This window comes from Oncorhynchus mykiss, chromosome 16 (assembly GCF_013265735.2).
Source record: "Oncorhynchus mykiss isolate Arlee chromosome 16, USDA_OmykA_1.1, whole genome shotgun sequence".
NCBI classification, from domain to species: domain Eukaryota; kingdom Metazoa; phylum Chordata; class Actinopteri; order Salmoniformes; family Salmonidae; genus Oncorhynchus; species Oncorhynchus mykiss.
Genome location: NC_048580.1, coordinates 64,159,528 through 64,180,057, shown reverse-complemented (window position 1 = coordinate 64,180,057; position 20,530 = coordinate 64,159,528). Strand labels below are relative to the sequence as shown.

The following is a 20,530-nucleotide window of genomic DNA, read 5'->3' as shown; positions in this document are numbered from 1 at the left end:
GTTTAACAATGGAGTATTTTCTATATCCTACTGTTAATCTATCATAGAGAAATTTTACGACAAATAAGGGAACTTTAACTATTGTAGGGAGGAACCATGCAGGACAGTAGACATTTCTTTTTCATTATTTAAATTCGAGCATGCGCAGTTGCAGAGAATTCGGACTTAGCCCAGTGCGCAACGACTCCATTCCACAGTATCCAGACTACTCTGTCAACCTCATCTTCTTACCTTGGGCATCTCTGACTTGTGCATTTGGCTTTACAAGACAATGAGCGGGGATCACGGTGAAAGAGACTCGCAGGTAGTGTTATTATGCTGAACGAGATGTAGGTAGCTGGTTATTTGCATTATGTGACAGTTGGTTTGGTTTACTAGATAATGATAAAATTACATTTAATGCGATAGTCTATCGATTGTATTCATGCAATGTTAACAAGTTGCATTAGTTGTCTTTCAAGTAGCAACTTTGTTATAAATAATACAAGTAATCGCTGGGCTTTGTGTAGAATTTCTCATTTTCCTGTATGAAACTATACATTCTCCTTTCTACCGGCATTCAGAAAATATAAACATTAATTTAATATATTTTTACAATTTTGCAGGTCAATTCTGGGTCTCGAGCCAATGGTAAGTTGATTTTAACGTCAAAAAAAATATTGATCATGGTTTTGCTTGTGATCAAGTCCCAATCTTCATTCGTCTACTCCTGTTAGTTTTTAAAGGACAGAAATGGCGTCCCAGAGACTAAGTCCCTTCTCCTCCACTCTCTTGTGTCTATTGTTCAAAAAGAGGGCCTCAAAATTACCCTTTCGGTATATAATATTGCGATCTGAGGGGAAATTCTGGCAGCGCTTTACACCGTGTTTCTCAAATAGACCATTGTTTGTTTATGTTGTGGTGCAACAATGTATAATTTTTGAGCCGAAAGTAGTGAAATGGGGGTTTAGGACTTAGTCTCTGCGCCATTTTCTTTTTCTCTGTCTAGCAGCCAGTGCGCCGAGCACTGATAGAACAGTTGGCCGTGATATGGAGGCTAGAGCTGGGAGTTCATCGGCCTCTCCCACCCCATGGCTCCTGGTACAATCGCTGCAGACATTACTGCCACATTTCATCTGTCAAAGATAGTTGCTTTATTACAAATATGTTTTAAATGTTGTTATAGCTTGTTGCATTTGTTAGTCAACTTTGGGCATGGTTTTTAGAAATTATACTGGAATTCTGCCAGCACAATAATACTGTAATAACATATATTTAAAAAGGGGGGAAGGGGGAATCAAGTGCACACACCTTTGACAACTCAACATTTCATTAGTTTTATAATTAAACAGTTATGGAAATGGGACAGAGATATAATATTATTGTTTCCTATGACAATAACCCCCTACCCGTTATTTAACTGCCATGACAGAGGGACGCCACAAGGTGACGTTCAAGCTCAAGACTGACAGTTATATGGGCCCACCCTGTGACAAAGCCACCACTAATTGGAAGTTTTTCCCACTTTTGTTCAGGGGGGATTTTAAAAAAAAATGACAATCACCCAAAGGAGATGGCCCAAATTTAATTTATTGAGGAATCATAGACTGTCTCAAATTATAACCTGTTATCCTTAATCTAGTTCACTACTTCTCACCAGCGACACAGACTATTGTGCACCACTAGAGGAAAAGGGTATCCTATCATTTAAGACAGGGGTATTCAACCTGGGGTCTGCGAACCCCTAGGAGTTCGCCATGGTACTGCAGAGGGTCTGCGAAAATAATTGTTTAAAAAAAAAAAAAAATCATGAATATCGCTTGCAACAACAGAATAAATACATTTTGAATTACAAACCTACAGTAGAAAAGAGGAGAATATATTATTTATTATGTCAACTTTTGTTTCTCTACTCCTAATATTGACCTAATTACACTCACTGGAGTATCTGACATAGGCTTTGAAAAAGCACCCGCCTTGAAAAGTGCCACTGGCTGCTGGTAAACTTTCTTGACTTGTACACTTCCTCTTCCAATTATAATGTGGGAAGGTCAAAACAATGAAAAACTTTTAATTGTACATTTTCGATTTCTTCTTGCCATTATAATTTACTTAATGATAAGACATATGATTGGGGTCCCTGGGTCGCCTGTTTGCCTGGCCCAGGGGTCAAGAAAAGATTGAAGACCTCTGATTTAAGATTTTACCTTTGACAGTGATGTAGTGGGAAAAAATGGTGGGTAAAATGCTGATTGCAAGACTGGATTAACAGAAGTAACGCTCCCTATACTTTCAATACATTTTTCTGCAAGAGGTGTGTAAACGCTCACCCAAAATAAAAAAAAAGGTGTGTAAACAACGTTGTATGCGTTTACCCTCCCCTACACCACTGACCTTAGGTCTAGGGTTACATGTGAGTTCAACGTGTGTCTCACAAGACCCAGCCATTTGTGATGTTACTATCAACAGAGAACATGCAGGCAAGTGTGTGCGGGTGGTTCCGGTCTAGATGTTTGGGGTGAGTGTTGAGACAGGGCAGCAGCAGTATGGATCTCTCATGTTTTGGTCTAATAACAGAGATATGCAGCCTCCATTGTAGGAAAGTAGACCCACCTAGATGTCTGAACCTCCCTCCTATCCCCACTCTCCTGGGCCCACTCTCCTATCCCCACTCTCCTGGACCCACTTTTTTTCTCTTTGACACTCCCCCTGGGATCTAATTTTGAGTTTAGACAGGTAGGGATAGATATGCAAGGGTGGTTTTGACTTTCAATTACCCAGTCCTGTTTCCGTACTTGATTTTACAGGTCATACTTCACATTAAATGGTACGATACCGTTTAAGCTTTTAATTGTGGTGTAATTACAAAGTAACTACACAGTAACTTAATAATCCAGCCAACTAATTTGAAAGAAAATGTGGCACTAAAGAGGCTGGGTTAGGGTCTGTTCGATGTTTAATATTGAACACCCTTGCGGTATGAGAAGTGATTCTATTTGTTGAACCTGCAGTTTGTATTTATTACTATGTGACGCTGAAGACATTAGCTTATCCATACACTGTGCCACCGAGGGCCACAAAATGCTCAGATTACACTGTGCTGTTACAGTTCCTATTGTCTGCGGGATCTCTACTAAACAAGTCAATCTCTAACTTTGTCCCAGACACTCACAAACACAAGGACAAGCACAAAGAACACAGGCGCAAAGAACACAAGAAAGACAAGGAGAGAGATAAAGCCAAGCACAGCAACAGGTATGTTTCCCCTCCTCTCTTTGTCTCTCTCTCTCTTTCTTTCCTTTTGCCAGTCATCTCCATCCCGCTGAGGGTTTCTCAGAAGTAGTTCCGTCTTGTTCTCCATCTCTCATTCCTTCTCATTTCCCTTTTCATTTGGTCTGAGGGAGAGTTCTGAGTATACTGCCATTGCTGACCATAACTTTGTGTTGTACAAGACCATAAGACAACACCACATTACATCATTCAACAGGATATCTTCATTTACTATGCTGCACCTATGCTGTCTCGGTGCTGTTGTACTGTGCCTTCAGAACAGTGGCGGTCGGGGCCATTTAAGATGGGGGGAGGACATTTTTGTTTTATGAGCATGGCCTTATTACAGCATATTGGATGACTATCATTCATATTCCATTCACTCAGTTCAGTGTAACATCGATAAGTTTAGGCTACTACATGATACTCCAATTTTCCCTATATTCATCATGAGGTTGATACAACCTAACCTATGGATGAAAATGTACAACATAGGTGCACAGGTCCATTTATTTTTGAGTAATCAAGGTGACAGACATTGACACATTCAATACTGCCTTGCACACTCTTGCCAGCATCTAGCTGATCTAGGGTGTAATCATTAGTCCCAACAGTTCCAAACAAAAGTTTATATTGTACAAATTCAGGTATGTTTATCCCTGTTTTGTTCCATTTGAGAAACGTTTTTCAACAGAATCGGCAGAATGAATACGCCCCTGATCACACGCAAACACGGTTTACTTTCATAGCAGCCACATACAAACAGCATGATCCCTTTGATTGTTGAATAATTTCTTATCGCATCTATGCTCTCTCTTCCTCTCACCTTTTCCCTTCGGTTGTGGACTTCAGTGCCCTTCACATCACCAGTCTGTGACAAGGCAACAAAAAAAAAATCACAAGCCAAACCTTCATGAATGCTAACCACTACACACAACCTACATAATAGTCACCATATTAGCTAATGACATAATCAACATAGCTACTAGAACTAACCCACTACAATCACGCAGTACAGTATACAGCAAGCAGTTTAGCAGTTACACCGGCAGGCCCCAATGGCAATACATTTATAAAATCAAAAGCTTACCTTGAATTGGAAGAGTTCCAGTGTTGGATAGTCATAGCCAGCTAGCTAACAAAGCATCCCTCTGTTTGAGCCAGGTGTTTGCGTAGACTAAACTAGCTAGAAGGGAAAGGGGGATACCTAGTCAGTTATACAACTGAATGCATTCAACTGAAATGTGTCTTCAGAGAGGTGGGTGCGGTGGCTGCCTTAATCAACATCCACGTCATCGGCACCCGGGGAACAGTGTGTTAACTGCCTTACTCAGGAGCAGAACGACAGATTTTTATCATGTCAGCTCGGGGATTCGATCCAGCAACCTTTCAGTTACTGGCCCAACACCCCTACCCGCAGACTATTTTGAGATGTATTGGTTAGCTAAGTAAGTGAAAGTGGGGGATAAAATACAATGAAATATGGCTACTTTAGGTAGTTGCTTCTCCTTAATTTTTTAAGAATTGAATTAGTTCAAAACTGTTCAGCGATTGTCTTTCTCTCTCTCTGAGTCAACTACTCACCACATTTTATGCACTGCAGTGCTAGCTAGCTGTAGCTTATGCATTCAGTACTAGATTCATTCTCTGATCCTTTGATTCGGTGGAAAAGATGTCATTTTATGCTGCAAGTGCTCTGATAGGTTGGAGGACGTCCTCCGGAAGTTGTCATAATCAAATCAAATTTATTTATATAGCCCTTCTTACATCAGCTGACATCTCCAAGTGCTATACAGAAACCCAGCCTAAAACCCCAAACAGCAAGCAATGCAGGTGTTGAAGCACGTTGGCTAGGAAAAACTCCCTAGAAAGGCCAAAACCTAGAAAGAAACCTAGAGAGGAACCAGGCTATGAGGGGTGGCCAGTCCTCTTCTGGCTGTGCCGGGTGGAGATTATAACAGAACATGGCCAAGATGTTCAAATGTTCATAAATGACCAGCATGGTCAAATAATAATAATAATGATTACTGTGTAAGTCTATGGAAGAGGGTCAGAACCACAAGCCTCATAGGTTTTGTATTGAAGTCAATGTACCCAGAACAAAACGGAAACTAGCTGTCCTCTGGCTACACCATGGTGCTACCCTAGAGAGTTCTGTTGAAACTCTGGCTACACCATGGTGCTACCCTAGAGAGTGCTGTTGAAACTCTGGCTACACCATGGTGCTACCCTAGAGAGTGCTGTTGAAACTCTGGCTACACCATGGTGCTACCCTAGAGAGTGCTGTTGAAACTCTGGCTACACCATGGTGCTACCCTAGAGAGTGCTGTTGAGTCTACTTTAGACCTTTGTCGTGTCTTTGGCATCATTAAACTGAAGATTCATCTTTATCAAATGACTCTGTAATTATTATTACGCGATTAAACTGATTAATCATGTAACTGTAATTAACTAGGAAGTTGGGGCACCAAGGAAAATATTCAGATTACAAAGTTATAATTTTCCAAATATAACTTTTCAGATATATTCATATCTGATCAATAGTCTTCTGATTAACGAATTATTCTTTACCACACATTAGTCTCATTCCAAATGTCGTAAATTGTTGGTTATCTGCACGAACCCAGTCTTCACTATGAGTCATCCATACATCAATTGTCTTAAATCATTTATTTATTAACTAACTAAACACTCACAGAAGTGAACACACAAACAAAGTAAATATGGTTACAAGAAATGATAGGGGAATGTGCCCTAGTGGGCTAAACCGGCATGGCGGCTTGTTAGACAAAAGGGGAGAGGGGGTCAGCTGAGAAGTCACTACAGAGTTGATAATTATAACAATTTAAATGCTAATCCTTTGCACATGAACACTCACTCATTCGGGAACAATTGCAATCAATATATATATTTACGCTCAGTGTTTCGTCGGGATCTCTGTTGAAAAGTTAGTTTCTGTTGGAGAGTGTCCTTCCTCTCTCTCTCTCTCTGTCTTGGTTAGAAGGGATAGTTCAGAGTGACATTCATTCATGTCGTTATGGATAGATGTTTCAGGCGGTTGTCGGTCTTCATTTTCAATGATACCGAATTCCTAGTTGCAGACTAGTAATTAATATCAAAGACTTGTTCTTATTCTGTCGGTATCGATAGTCTAAGAGTTTAACCACGTGGGATGGTTAAAAGATTCAGTCTGGTCTCAAACCTTGGCCCTCTCGTTATCGAGGTAAGCTGGTCTGCAACCTTTGTCCTCTCGTAATTGAGAGCAACATGGTCTGTTGAGAAATTCTCAAGGTGGGTTTTTTATTCGGAATTGCAGAAAAGGGCCTGTCCCAGGATGCCCGACCATAATTGTGCTCATGGGCGGTCCTCTGATTCTCCAAAGGGAATTGGAGTTTCCTTCATTAAACAGTACAAATTCACATTACACAATTTCACAAACAGTATCATCCACACTCATTCATTTTATACAACAATTAGATGTAAACCTCATATCTGAGGCTATTATATAAACAGCGTTATGGTAATGTATTGTCTCCCATGAGTTCACAAAATTGTACCAAACGGACCAGTTCGTAGCTGGATTCTTCACCGATCTTTTATTACCTTCTCCAGAACATAAATGTTATTCGGTTCTCCAGTTTTGTGAGGTGGAAGAAATTCCTTTGTTCTCTCTATGAAACTGTACTCTCTCTATATACTGTGGCCATGAGGAGATAATCTCCTCCAGGAATGTACGACCTCTCTCTGACCACAGCAGCCTGGGTGTAGGAGACAGGGAGAGGGGGATGGGGCTTGCTGTACCCAAAGAAGAAACCTTCATTGCAAAACAGTGTGTTTTATTCAATTATTTGGTGACGTGAATGTATTTCGTATAGTTTTAAAAAGGATAACTTTCTATTTTTCTTAAATTCACTGAGGGGGGGGGGTGTTTCTCCCCTTTCTCCTCTGAGGAGCCTCCACTGGTTCAGAAACTATTCACACCCCTTGACTTTTTCCACATTATGCTGAGTGACGGCCTGAATTTAAATTGATTATATTGAGATTGTGTGTCACTGAACAAACAGTACTCAAAGTACTAAATAATATAATAAATTTAATCCATGCTCGAAAGAATACTAAAAGTGAAAGTGCAAGATGCTAAATAAAGTAAAAAGGAGCAGAGCATACGTTTCAGCCTTATGTCTTCATCAGTGCTGATGAGCAAAACGACAAAAGGAATACCTATGTGAGAATGCTGTTCATTAACTACAGCTTAGCGTTCAATACCATAGTGCCCACGAAGCTCATTACTAAGCTAAGGACGGACCCTGGGACTAAACACCTCCCTCTGCAACTGGATCGTGGACTTCCTGACGGGCCGCCCCCCATGTGGTAAGAGTAGGCAACAACTGCCATGCTGATTCTCAACACGGGGGCTCCTCAGGGGTGGGTGCTTAGTCCCTTCCTGTACTCCTTGTTCACCCACGACTGCGTGGCCAAGCACGACTCCAACACCATCATTAAGTTTGCCGACAACACAACGCTACACAACGTAGGCCTGATCACCGACAACGATGAGACAGCCTATAGGGAGGAGGTCAGAGACCTGGCAGTGTGGTATTGTATTTTTTCAAGCATGGATTAAATTAATTATATTCTTTTTGCATCTCTGCCTCCTTGGGTTATTCCTTTTCGTGGTTTTGAGTGTGAGTACTTTTTTAACTCTACAGATATATTCTCTCCCACGCACCTGCCTTCTTTCATTATAGCCTGAGCACAAACCCCCTTAATGGGTTTCTTCTGAGTCACTGATCTACACTTGTTATGGCAGTGAATGGCCCATCTCTACCCCACACATACATTTAACTGTAAGGTCCCTCAATCGAATAGTGAATTTCAAGCACAGGTTCAATCACAAAGACCAGGGATGTTTTCAATGCCTCGCAAAGAAGGGCACCGATTAGTAGATGTGTAAAAATAAAAAAAGCAGATGCTGAATATCCCTTTGAGCATGGTGAAGTTATTCATTAAGCTTTGGGTGGTGTATCAATACACCCAGTCACTACATAGATAGAGGCGTCTTTCCTAACTCAGAGAGGAAGGACACTGCTCAGGGATTTCACCATGAGCCAATGGTGATTTTTAAACACAGAGTTTAATGGTTGTGATATGAGAAAACTGAGGATGGATCAACAACATTGTAGTTACTCCACAATACTAACCTAAATGAAAGAATGAAAAGAAGGAAGCTTCTACAGAATAAAAATATTCCAAAACATGCATCCTGTTTGCAAGAAGGCACTTAATAAGTAATACTGCAAAATATACAGCAAAGAAATTTACTTTTTGCCCTGAATACTAAGCGTTATGTTTGGGGCAAATCCAAAACAATACATCACTGAGTGCCAGTCTTCATATTTTCAAGCATGGTGGTGGCTGCGTCATGTAATGGGTATGCTTGTCATCGGAAAGGACTATGGAGTTTTTTGGGGGATATAAGCACAGTCAAAATCCTAGAGGAAAACCTGGTTCAGTCTGCTTTCCAACAGACTGGGAGACTAATTCATCTTTCAGCAGGACAATAACCTAAAACACCAGGCCAAATCTACACTGGAGTTGCTTACCAATATGACATTGAATGTTACTGACGTAGTTACAGTTTTTACTTAAATTGTCATGAAAATCTATGGGAAGACTTGAAAATGGCAGTCTAACAATGATCAACAATCAACTTGACAGAGCTTGAAGAATTTTACAAAGAATAATGGGCAAATATTGTACAATCCATGTTGACAAAGCTCTTAGAGACTTACCCAAAAATACTTACAGTTGTAATTACCACCAAAGATGCGTCTGCAAAGTATTGACTCAGGGGTGTGAATCCTAATATAAATTATACATTTCTGTATTTCATTTTCAATACATTTGCTAACATTTCTACTTTGTCCTTATGGGGTATTGTGTGTAGATAGATGGGTGATATTTAATTCAGATGGGTGATATTTAATACTTTCTGAAGGTACTGTATGTCTTCTACCTAGTTCTCTAGGACATCAATGCATGATTTTAATGCACAGAAATGACTATCTCACTCTCCCTCTTTCCTTGCCCATTCTTTATCTTTCTCCCTTTCTCTCTACCCTCTCTCTTTGTCTTTCTCCCTCTCTCTACCCTCTCTCTCTCTACCCTCTCTCTCTCTGTCTCTTCCTCTCTCTACCCCCCGCTCTCTCTCTACCGCCCCTCTCTCTCTCTCTCTCTCTCTCTCTCTCTCTCTACCCTCTCTCTCTCTGTCTCTTCCTCTCTCTACCCCCACTCTCTCTCTACCGCCCCTCTCTCTCTCTACCCTCTCTCTTTGTCTTTCTCCCTCTCTCTACCCTCTCTCTCTCTCTCTACCCTCTCTCTTTGTCTTTCTCCCTCTCTCTACCCTCTCTCTCTCTCTCTCTCTCTGTCTCTTCCTCTCTCTACCCCCGCTCTCTCTCTACCGCCCCTCTCTCTCTCTCTCTCTCTCTCTCTACCCTCTCTCTCTCTCTCTCTCTCTCTCTCTGTCTCTTCCTCTCTCTACCCCCGCTCTCTCTCTACCGCCCCCCTCTCTCTCTCTCTCTCTCTCTCTCTCTCTCGCTACCCTCTCTCTTTGTCTTTCTCCCTCTCTCTACCCTCTCTCTCTCTCTCTCTCTCTCTCTCTCTCTCTCTCTCTCTGTCTCTTCCTCTCTCTACCCCCCGCTCTCTCTCTACCGCCCCTCTCTCTCTCTCTCTCTCTCTCTCTCTCTCTCTCTCTCTCTCTCGCTCCCTCTCTCTACCCCCCCCCCCCCCCTCTCTCACTACCCCTCTCTCTTGCTCTCTCGCTCTCTGCTAACATCCATAGGCGTGAGTACCCTCTCTGAAACAAAGTGTTCCCACTTGTACTTGTTATGAAAACATTTTTCAATTGGTATTTGGCACATGTGGGTCTTATGGTTTAGAGGTTATTTCTGGGCAGTAATGCTAGATAAAGAAAATCATGCTTTTAAGAGTTTTTGAGGATAACTGGGATTTTTGTATTTATTTGTGTCTATGTAAGTTCACTGAGAACACATTATAATTTATAGCAAATACCTTGGGAAATTTGTCAGAGAGAGAGTTTGAATGTTGTCTATGGCTAAGAATGGCTGTGGTTTCAGTCAGGAACACTGTGTGCAAGTGACACGTTTTATACGTCGTTCTTCCTTGTTCATGTCTCTGGTCTTTTGAATGGGCTTGAGGATTATATAATACAATTCATGAAAACGTGGTCAAATAAGATATGGTGCATTCAGAATGTATTCAGACCCCTTGACTTTTTCTATATTTTGTTACATTACAGCCTTATTCTTAAGTTGATGAAGTTGTTTTTTCCCCTCATCAATCTACACACAATACCCCATAATGACAAAGCAAATTTATACAAAAAATAAAAAATAATACATATTTACATAATTTCGAACCCTTTGCTATGAGACTCGAAATTAAGCTCAGGTGCATCCTGTTTCCATAGATAGTCCTTGAGATGTTTCTACAACTTGATTGGAGTCCACCTTTGGTAAATTCAATTGATTGGACACACACCTGTCAATATAAATCAAATGTATTTATATAGCCCTTCGTACATAATATAAGGTCCCACAGTTGACAGTGCAGGTCAGAGCAAAAACCAAGCCACGAGGTCCAAGGAATTGTCCTTAGAGGTCTAATATAGGATTGTGTCAAGGCACAGATCTGGGGAAGGGTACCAAAACAATTCTGCAGCATTGAAGGTCCCCAAGAACACAGTGGCCTCCATCATGCTTAAATGGAAGAAGTTTGTTACCACCAAGACTCTTCCTAGAGCTGGTTGCCCGGCCAAACTGAGCAATTGGGGGAGAAGGGCCTTGTTCATGGAGGTGACCAAGAACCCGATGGTCACACTCACAGAGCTCCAGAGTTCCTCTGTGGAGATAGGAGAACCTTCCAGAAGGACAACAATATCTGCAGCACTCCACCAATCAGGCCTTTACGGTAGTGGCCAAAACGGAAGCCACTCCTCAGTAAAAGGCAAATGACAGCCCACTTGGAGTTTGCCAAAAGGCACCTAAAGAACTCTCAGACCATGAGAAACAAGATTCTCTGGTTTGATGAAACCAAGATTGAGCTCTTTGGCCTGAATGCTAAGCATCACATCTGGAGGAAACCTGGCACCATCCCTACGGTGAAGCATGGTGGTAATCTGGATCGAGGGAAAGATGATCGGAGCATAGGACAAAGAGATCCTTGATGAAAACCTGATCGAACATCTCTGGAGAGACCTGAAAATAAATGTGCAGTGATGCTCCCCATCCAACCTGACCGAGGTTGAGAGAATCTGCAGAGAAGAATGGGAGAAACTCCCCAAATACAGGTGTGCCAAGCTTGTAGCATCATACCCAAGAAGACTCGAGGTTGTAATCGCTGCCAAAGGTGCTTCAACAAAGTACTGAGTAAAGGGTCTGAATACTTATGTAAATGTGATATTCAAATTTTTTACTTTTAATACATTTGCAAATGTAAAAAACGTTTTTTTCTTTGTCATTATGGGGTATTGTGTGTAGATTGATGACAGGAAAAAAACAATTTAATTCATTTTAGAATAACACGGAAAACCGGCCAAACCGGCCAAACCGGCTGCGCGCGTGCGACATCGTGCGCTATCGTGCATAAATGTATTTTGTCCCCCCACGATCACGACACGCAGGTTAAAATATCAAAACAAACTCTGAACCAATGACATTAATTTGGGGACAGGTCGAAAAGCATTACACATTTATGGCAATTTAGCTAGCTAATGTGCACTTGCTAGCTAATTTATCCCATTTAGCTAACTTGCTGTTGCTAGCGAATTTGTCCTGGGATATAAACATTGAGTTGTTATTTTACCTGAACTGCACAAGGTCCTCTACTCCGACAATTAATCCACACATAAAACGGCCAACCGAATCGTTTCTAGTCATCTCTCCTCCTTCCAGGCTTTTTCATCTTTGAACTTATATGGTGATTGGCATCTAAACTTTCATAGTATTACTACACCGACCGGCAACACAGTTCGTCTTTCAATCACCCACGTGGGTATAACCAATGAGGAGATGGCAAGTGGGTACCTGCTTCTTTAAACCAATGAGGAGATGGCACGTGGGTACCTGCCTCTATAAACCAATGAGGAGATGGCAAGTGGGTACCTGCTTCTATAAACCAATGAGGAGATGGCACGTGGGTACCTGCTTCTATAAACCAATGAGGAGATGGAAGAGACAGGACTTCCAGTGTGATCTGCGTCAGAAATAGAAAGGAGTTCTAGTTTAGCCCTTGGCATCGCAGACGCTTGTTGGCGCGCGCGAGCAGTGTGGGTGCAATAATTGAATAACATGGATTTCTAAAAAAGAATTGCGACGTGTCTGGTCTGGTCAGCATGTAAGGCTGTATCATTAAGTTTTTGCGCAGAAGTCTGTTGCACTATGTTTTTTTGCCATTGAAGACCATTCAAAAAGCCTACATAAGTTCAAAACCTACAAGACTACTTGCCGCGTCAATTGCATAGTCTATTCAGTGAAACAGAAAGCTGTAGACAAAACAATCTAAGTCTTTATTAAGTTGACTTCTCCTTTTTCTGCCTTCTGTGTTCTGTGTTCATCTGTGTTCATCCAGGTTGTGTGTTGTAGTCTGTATTCAATATTGGAGCTCTCTGTGGCCTGAATAATTTGTGTTTGTGTAGCTTTCCTGTGTCTGACCCCTGTCCATTGACCCCTAACCCCTGACCTCTCATGTGTTGTCCATCTCTCAGTGAACACAGGGAGCACTCTGAGAAGAAGCACAGAGACAAGGAGAAGGAGAGGGTGAAGCACAGCGACGGGAGTGTCGACAGGCACAGGGAGAAACAGAAGGAGAAAGACAAAGAGAAGAGAAGAGAGGAAAAGGTTTGTTTTCTCCGTACAGACCAGGGGTACTCAACTCTGACCCTATGAGGTCCGGAGCCTGCTGCTTTTCTGTTCTACCTGATAATTCATTACGCCCACCTGGTGTCCCAGGTCTAAATATGTTTGTGATTAGAGGGGAACAATGAAAACATGCAGTGGAACTGGCTTTGAGGTCCGTAGTTGAGTTTGAGGGGTATAGAGGGTCTATCAGAAAAGGTACATCTCAGATGTTACAGTGACTCTACTAGTAGACTACAATTCCCAGCCAGTTTGTCTGTTTCTCGTAGGTCAAATCCTCCCATGTTGAAGGCAAGCCCAAGAAGGAGAAAGAAAACGGTCATGCGAGGTAAATGGGAATATAGAATTGACTGTTCTATTTTATTTTTCATTGTAACTACAAGCAGTAGTGTAAACAACTATGGGTGTAGAAGGCAGATACTGTACATTTTAAGAATATCTATGGATTGCACCTTTAACACTGTAATGTGTCCTACAGGGAGATGTGGAACAGCCCCAGCCCTCCTGCCATTAAGAGTGAACCAGAGGAGGACAACGGCTTGTACCCCTCTCCCAAACACAACAAGACTCTGAAGAGAGAGAGAGATGAGGAGGAGTGAGTATCCACAGCGTTCTAAGGCTTCTTATTAAGCAGTATGCCAAGGTTTGTTAGCCATGCCTGTTGAGCCAATCAGGAAGACAAACAGATTAGAAACTAATACAAAAACACTAACATTTATGTGTGCATACTCACACATAAGTAGTACGTACGCCTCATATAAATAGTTAATTCATGCATTTTTTTTAATGAAAGTGATCAAATTAAACCTAGGTACATTTTTTTTCATGTTTCATCTGATGGTTGTATTTTGTTCAGATTTGAATACAAGCCCAAAAAGATCAAGACAGAGAATGGCAAGAAGGCAAAGAAGAGAAAACAGGAATATGAAGATGAGGAGGAGGAAGAGGTGAGTTGAGGTTCTCAGCTGACGTTGATTACTCTTTCCTCACCCTTGTTCACACTCGTTTTTGTCTCGTTCAGGACATAAAACCCAAGAAGAAGACAAAAGACAAGAAAGCAGGAGCGGATGGCAAGAAAGCCAAGAAGGAAACAGAGGAGAAGTGGAAATGGTGAGATGTTTGGGAGGATTGGTTGATTCCTACAGATACAATCACTAAATGGTGAGATGTTTGGGAGGATTGGTTGATTCCTACAGATACAATCCCTAAATGGTTGTGGGTACTCTAAAAAAACAAAAATCTACAGTCCTTCTACTCTTTACTTGTTATTGTTCTCATACACATTTTATCATCCATCCATTTTAGGTGGGAGGAGGAGAGATCTACTGATGGCTCCAAATGGAAGTTTCTGGAACACAAGGGACCTGTTCTTGCTCCTCCATATGAACCCCTACCTGGCCATGTCAGGTTTTTCTACGATGGTGAGTGAGTCCATATAGATTCACACTTTATGTTTAGGTGGTTAGATTATATTTTTGATATGATGATATCACAAAGTCTCTCTGAAAGACAAGTCATATTTTATGTGCTCAATCTTTCTATGCCCCCCCCAGGTAAGCTCCTGAGACTAAGTGCCCCAGCAGAGGAGGTGGCTACATTCTTTGCTAAGATGCTGGACCATGAGTACACAACCAAGGAAATGTTTAGGAAGAACTTCTACAAGGACTGGAGAAAGGTAGGTTCATGGCTGCTCTGTTTCCTCTAGGGGAACGTTCAGACAGATATTAGTTGAGTTATGCCCCATGGAATACTGTGTTATAATCCATTGCACCTACTGTTGGCCAAGCATTTAAAAATTCTGGTACTGCAGAAGACACTTTCTGATCTTAAGTTTGTGCTGAATGCTAACAAAACAAAAGATATGCTCTCGGGTGGTGGGTGGCAGGACACAGTGCAGATAGCCCGGTTAGCCAATGTGCAGGAGCACTGGTTGGTCAGCCCAATTGAGGTAGTATGTACATGAATGTATAGTTAAAGTGACTATGCATATATGATAAACAGAGAGTAGCAGCAGCGTAAAAGAGGGGTTGGGGGCACACAATGCAAATAGTCCAGGTAGCCATTTGATTACCTGTTCAGGAGTCTTATGGCTTGGGGGTAAAAACTGTTGAGAAGCCTTTTACCTAGACTTGGCACTCCGGTACAGCTTGCCATGCGGTAGTAAAGAGAACAGTCTATGACTGGTGTGGCTGGGGTCTTTGACAATTGTTTAGGCCTTCCTCTGACACTGCCTGGTGTAGAGGTCCTGGATGGCAGGCTGCTTAGTCCCAGTGATGTACTGGGCCATACGCACTACCCTCTGTAGTGCCTTGCGGTCGGAGGCCAAGCAATTGCCTTACCAGGCAGTGATGCAACCAGTGAGGATGCTCTTGATTTTGCAGCTGTAGAACCTTTTGAGGGTCTGAGGACCCATGCCAAGTCTTTTTAGTTTCCTGAGGGGGAATAGGCTTTGTCATGCCCTCTTCACGACTGTCTTGGTGTGTTTGGACCATTCTAGACTGTTGTTGATGTGGACACCAAGGAACTTGAAGCTCTCAACCTGCTCCACTACAGCCCCGTTCATGAGAATGGGGGTGTGCTCGGTCCTCCGTTTCCTGTAGTCCACAATCATCTCCTTAGTCTTGGTTACGTTGAGGGATAGGTTGTTATTCTGGCACCACCCGGCCAGGTCTCTGACCTCCTCCCTATAGGCTGTCTTGTCCTTGTCGGTGATCAGGCCTACCACTGTTGTGTCGTCTGCAAACTTAATGATGGTGTTGGAGTCGTGCCTGGCCATGCAGTCGTGGGTGAACACGGAGTACAGGAGGGGACTGAGCACGCACCCCTGGGGAGCTCCAGTTCTGAGGATCAGCGTGGCAGATGTGTTGCTACCTACCCTCACCCCCTGGGGGAGGCCCATCAGGAAGTCCAGGATCCAGTTACAGAGGGAGGTGTTTAGTCCCAGGGTTCTTAATTTAGTGATGAGCTTTGTTGGGCACTGTGGTATTGAACGCTGAGCTGTAGTCAATGAACAGCATTCTCACATAAGTGTTCCTTTTGTCCAAGTGGGAAAGGGCAGGTAACCTTTACCGTTATGTGTATATTGGATTATTGGATTATGGGGTGTTGTTTACATGCATGCTGCAGCGTCCACACTTGGATGCTGTACATCATTGTGCCCTGAGGTTCATTACTGGCTCTGGTTTTAAAACTCACCACTGTTCCTGATATCTAAAAGTAGGTTGGGCCTCTTTGACCGCCAGAAGAGAGCAGCATTGTATGTTAATTATCTATAAAGCGCTAATGCAAACATTTCCAATTTATCTGACATATTTGATCTCTTATAGAATGACTCATTCTAAAACGATGTCAATGAATTACATTACACTTCAGATATGCTGCACCTTACATGTGAAAAACAAACTGTTGGAATGGATGTTCTAGGGCCTCTTGGGTCCTTCAAAAAATAGATTTCTGCTCATTTAAATGTTAATTGTGATTGTTTTTCTTAATGCGCATGTTTTTTCTTTGTATTGAAAACAGGGCTCTACTGCAAATGAGACCTTAGTCTCATTTGATCCCCTGTATAAATAAAACTCTATTCTGTCCTTTAACCCCAGGAAATGACATCGGAGGAGAAGTCAAAGATCACAGATATAAACAAGTGTAACTTCACGGAGATGAGCGAGTACTTCAAGGCCCAATCAGAGGCCCGGAAACAGATGTCCAAAGATGAGAAACTGGTGAGGCCCTGAACCAACATGTGCACACGCGCTCGCACACACAGACACACACATACAGTACACATACAGTACACACGTCTACAACTCACACACCCTCCAACGTTCTCCAATGTTATTCCAACGTTTTCCAGAAAATCAAAGAGGAGAATGAGCGTATCCTCCAGGAGTATGGTTTCTGTGTGATGGACAACCATAAGGAGCGAATTGGAAACTTTCGCATCGAGCCTCCCGGTCTGTTCAGGGGGCGTGGGGACCACCCAAAGATGGGCATGCTGAAACGCCGCATCCGCCCTGAAGACATCATTATCAACTGCAGCAAGTGAGTCTCCCCATCTTCATCATCATTAGTTGGAAAGAGGGTGATGAATGAGCATTGCGAGGGATTGTTGGTAGAAAGGTAGCCAAGTGGTTAGAGCGTTGGACTAGTAACCGAAAGGTTGCTACATCAAATCCCAGAGCTGACAAGGCAAAAATCTGTCGTTCTGCCCCTGAACAAGGCAGTTAACCCACTGTTCCTATTGTAAATAAGAATTTGTTCTTAAACTGACTTGCCTAGTTAAATAAAGAAATATAAAAATTTAATGGATCACCAAGTTCATGATAAATGTGAAGTTTTGTGTTCCTACCACAAGAGGTCCCTGTATACCACTATATATTTGAGTGGTAAGCTATTGAGGCCTGCAACAATCACATTGAATTGCTTACCAAGTTGTGCCTGCTCCTGTATGGATTCTATCGGCTTCATGTGTAAGGGTGTGAACCTATGTCTCGTGAGAAGAGAACATGTTATTGGGACATTGTGTTTTGTGGGAGTTTTATGTTCCTGACGTCACACCCTTTTTTTTCTACGGTGACGGGATTTCTTATTGTGCGTGTGTGTGTTTTTATGTAAAAGAGTCCTCCACCCCTCTGCCCCATTGTTATGTTCCTCTGTTCTCTCCCTTATCCCTCCTCTCCCTGCTGTATGTCTGTCCCCCGCTTCTCCCTCCTTCCTCTGTATGCCTCCCTCCCTCCCCCCTCTTATCTCCCCCTCCATATCTGCCTTGTTGTGATTGCTGCAGCTATTTTTATCCAGGGTAAAAAGTATCTTTGCTTGCTGTCCTGTCCTGTCCTGGCTCTGTCCTGTCCTGTCCTGGCTCTGTCCTGTCCTGGCTCTGTCCTGTCCTGGCTCTGTCCTCTCCTGTCCTGGCTCTGTCCTGTCCTGTCCTGGCTCTGTCCTGTCTCTGTCCTGGCTCTGTCCTGTCCTGGCTCTGTCCTGTCCTGGCTCTGTCCTGTCTCTGTCCTGTCCTCTCCTGTCCTGTCCTGGCTCTGTCCTGTCCTGTCCTGGCTCTGTCCTGTCCTGGCTCTTCTAGTTTCCATGCATGGTTTGTGTTTGTGTGTGTGATGGTCCTAAACATGCTATATGGTTGTTTACGTGTGTGTCAAAGGCCATTTCTCTGTCTGTGTAGCCCCAGGCTCAGTTGTGTGTGTGTGTGTCTGTGTGTATGTGTGTGTTCATGTGTGCACGTGTGTGTGTGCATGCGCACGCATGTGTGTGTCGCCTCGAGCCCAGTCCAGTGGTGGAAACAATAAAAGGACAAGCTGGCCATCTACCTGCTCAGCTTGGCGTTGTTTTGGTGTGTTGTTCACCCCGGTCCTGTGATAGTTGTACACAGGAGAGGAAATGTCAAAACAGGATCAGCTTTGACTTTAGAACACAATTGAAGCCTTACTCATTTGAAGAACCTCAAAGTATACCATTGAGAGGTCTGAAGGCCTCAAGCCCTAAAGGATTTGGGGTGAACCCACGTGGACTAGGCTTACCTCTTAGACCAGCTAAAACACTACATCTCTCAGCCCCTCTTCCCCAAGTTGTCTCACTCAGTCTCTTTGATCCAAGGTATTGCTTTATTCTTCTTCAAACCTTCTCTCTGCCCCTCTCCTCTTCTCCTCAGAGACTCCAAGCACCCCAAGCCGCCCCAGGGCACGCGCTGGAAGGAGGTTCGTCATGACAACAAGGTCACATGGCTGGTGTCGTGGACTGAGAACATCCAGGGTTCTATTAAGTACATCATGCTCAACCCCAGTTCCAGAATCAAGGTAATGACAACCTTAAACCTCCTAACCCTAAACAAGTACATTTACTTCAGCTCCAGAATCAAGGTAACTCTAAGATCTAACTCCTAACCATGACCCTCTCACCCTAACCTCAAATAAAGGAGGTTACTAAAGGAGTCCCTCACTCCCTTATCACTCACCCTAAATCTGATGTAACCTGTCTGTCTGTCTCTGTCCCGTATCTGTCTCTGTCCCGTGTCTGTCTCTGTCCCGTGTCTGTCTCTGTCCCGTGTCTGCCTCTGTTCCGTGTCTGCCTCTGTCCCGTGTCTGCCTCTGTTCTGTGTCTGCCTCTGTCCTGTGTCTGCCTCTGTTCCATGTCTGCCTCTGTTCCGTGTCTGCCTCTGTTCCGTGTCTGCCTCTGTTCCGTGTCTGCCTCTGTCCCGTGTCTGCCTCTGTTCCGTGTCTGCCTCTGTCCCGTGTCTGCCTCTGTTCTGTGTCTGCCTCTGTCCTGTGTCTGCCTCTGTTCCATGTCTGCCTCTGTTCCGTGTCTGCCTCTGTCCCGTGTCTGTCTCTGTCCCGTGTCTGTCTCTGTTCCGTGTCTGCCTCTGTTCCGTGTCTGCCTCTGTCCCGTGTCTGCCTCTGTTCTGTGTCTGCCTCTGTCCTGTGTCTGCCTCTGTTCCATGTCTGCCTCTGTCCTGTGTCTGCCTCTGTTCCGTGTCTGTCTCTGTCCCGTGTCTGTCTCTGTTCCGTGTCTGCCTCTGTTCCGTGTCTGCCTCTGTTCCGTGTCTGCCTCTGTTCCGTGTCTGCCTCTGTTCCGTGTCTGCCTCTGTTCCGTGTCTGCCTCTGTTCCGTGTCTGCCTCTGTTCCGTGTCTGCCTCTGTCCTGTGTCTGCCTCTGTTCCGTGTCTGTCTCTGTCCTGTGTCTGCCTCTGTTCCGTGTCTGCCTCTGTTCCGTGTCTGCCTCTGTTCCGTGTCTGCCTCTGTTCCGTGTCTGCCTCTGTTCCATGTCTGCCTCTGTCCCCTGTCTGCCTCTGTTCCGTGTCTGCCTGTGTGTAGGGCGAGAAGGACTGGCAGAAGTATGAGACAGCCCGGAGGCTGAAGAAGTGTGTGGAGCGCCTGAGGGCCCAGTACAGAGAGGACTGGAAGTCTAAAGAGATGAGGGTCAGACAGAGAGCTGTGGCTCTCTACTTCATAGACAAGGTGAGGGGAAAAACACGTTACAGTACATCTATTAGCTGTGACTGGATTGTTGTGAGCAAGATTCTGCTTTCACCACTACAAGCCTTTTCGATTGAGGTTGGATACCTAAATACTTGAGGATGCTCAAACACAACCTCTGCCCTCCATCCTGTGTGTCCTAAAGCTGGCCTTGAGGGCGGGGAATGAGAAGGAGGAGGGGGAGACGGCTGATACGGTTGGCTGCTGCTCCCTGAGGGTGGAACACATCAAGCTGTACTCCAAGATGGACGATCAGGAGTACGTGGTGGAGTTTGACTTCCTAGGAAAAGACTCCATCAGATACTACAACAAGATGCCTGTGGAGAAGAGGGTGAGGAGAGGAGGGAGGATTGTAGGAGAGAGGGGACAG

The 20,530-nt window shown here is 43.7% G+C and overlaps 1 protein-coding gene across 1 annotated transcript in view; it reads left to right on the top strand.

Annotated features, from left to right (window-relative positions):
* Positions 1–159: 159 nt before the first annotated feature.
* The window catches only part of LOC110492527 (DNA topoisomerase 1-like), a 30,568-nt gene continuing 10,197 nt past the window's right edge, over positions 160–20,530 (top strand). Inside the window, exons 1-15 of the mRNA XM_036947541.1 lie at positions 160–304; positions 606–630; positions 3,144–3,234; positions 13,034–13,166; positions 13,454–13,512; positions 13,663–13,779; positions 14,041–14,131; positions 14,206–14,294; positions 14,490–14,605; positions 14,738–14,859; positions 16,784–16,906; positions 17,038–17,225; positions 18,841–18,985; positions 19,999–20,142; positions 20,306–20,491. Coding sequence (XP_036803436.1) covers positions 272–304; positions 606–630; positions 3,144–3,234; positions 13,034–13,166; positions 13,454–13,512; positions 13,663–13,779; positions 14,041–14,131; positions 14,206–14,294; positions 14,490–14,605; positions 14,738–14,859; positions 16,784–16,906; positions 17,038–17,225; positions 18,841–18,985; positions 19,999–20,142; positions 20,306–20,491 — 1,662 coding nt within the window. The 5' untranslated portion in view covers positions 160–271. The remainder of the gene's footprint in view (positions 305–605; positions 631–3,143; positions 3,235–13,033; positions 13,167–13,453; positions 13,513–13,662; positions 13,780–14,040; positions 14,132–14,205; positions 14,295–14,489; positions 14,606–14,737; positions 14,860–16,783; positions 16,907–17,037; positions 17,226–18,840; positions 18,986–19,998; positions 20,143–20,305; positions 20,492–20,530) is intronic.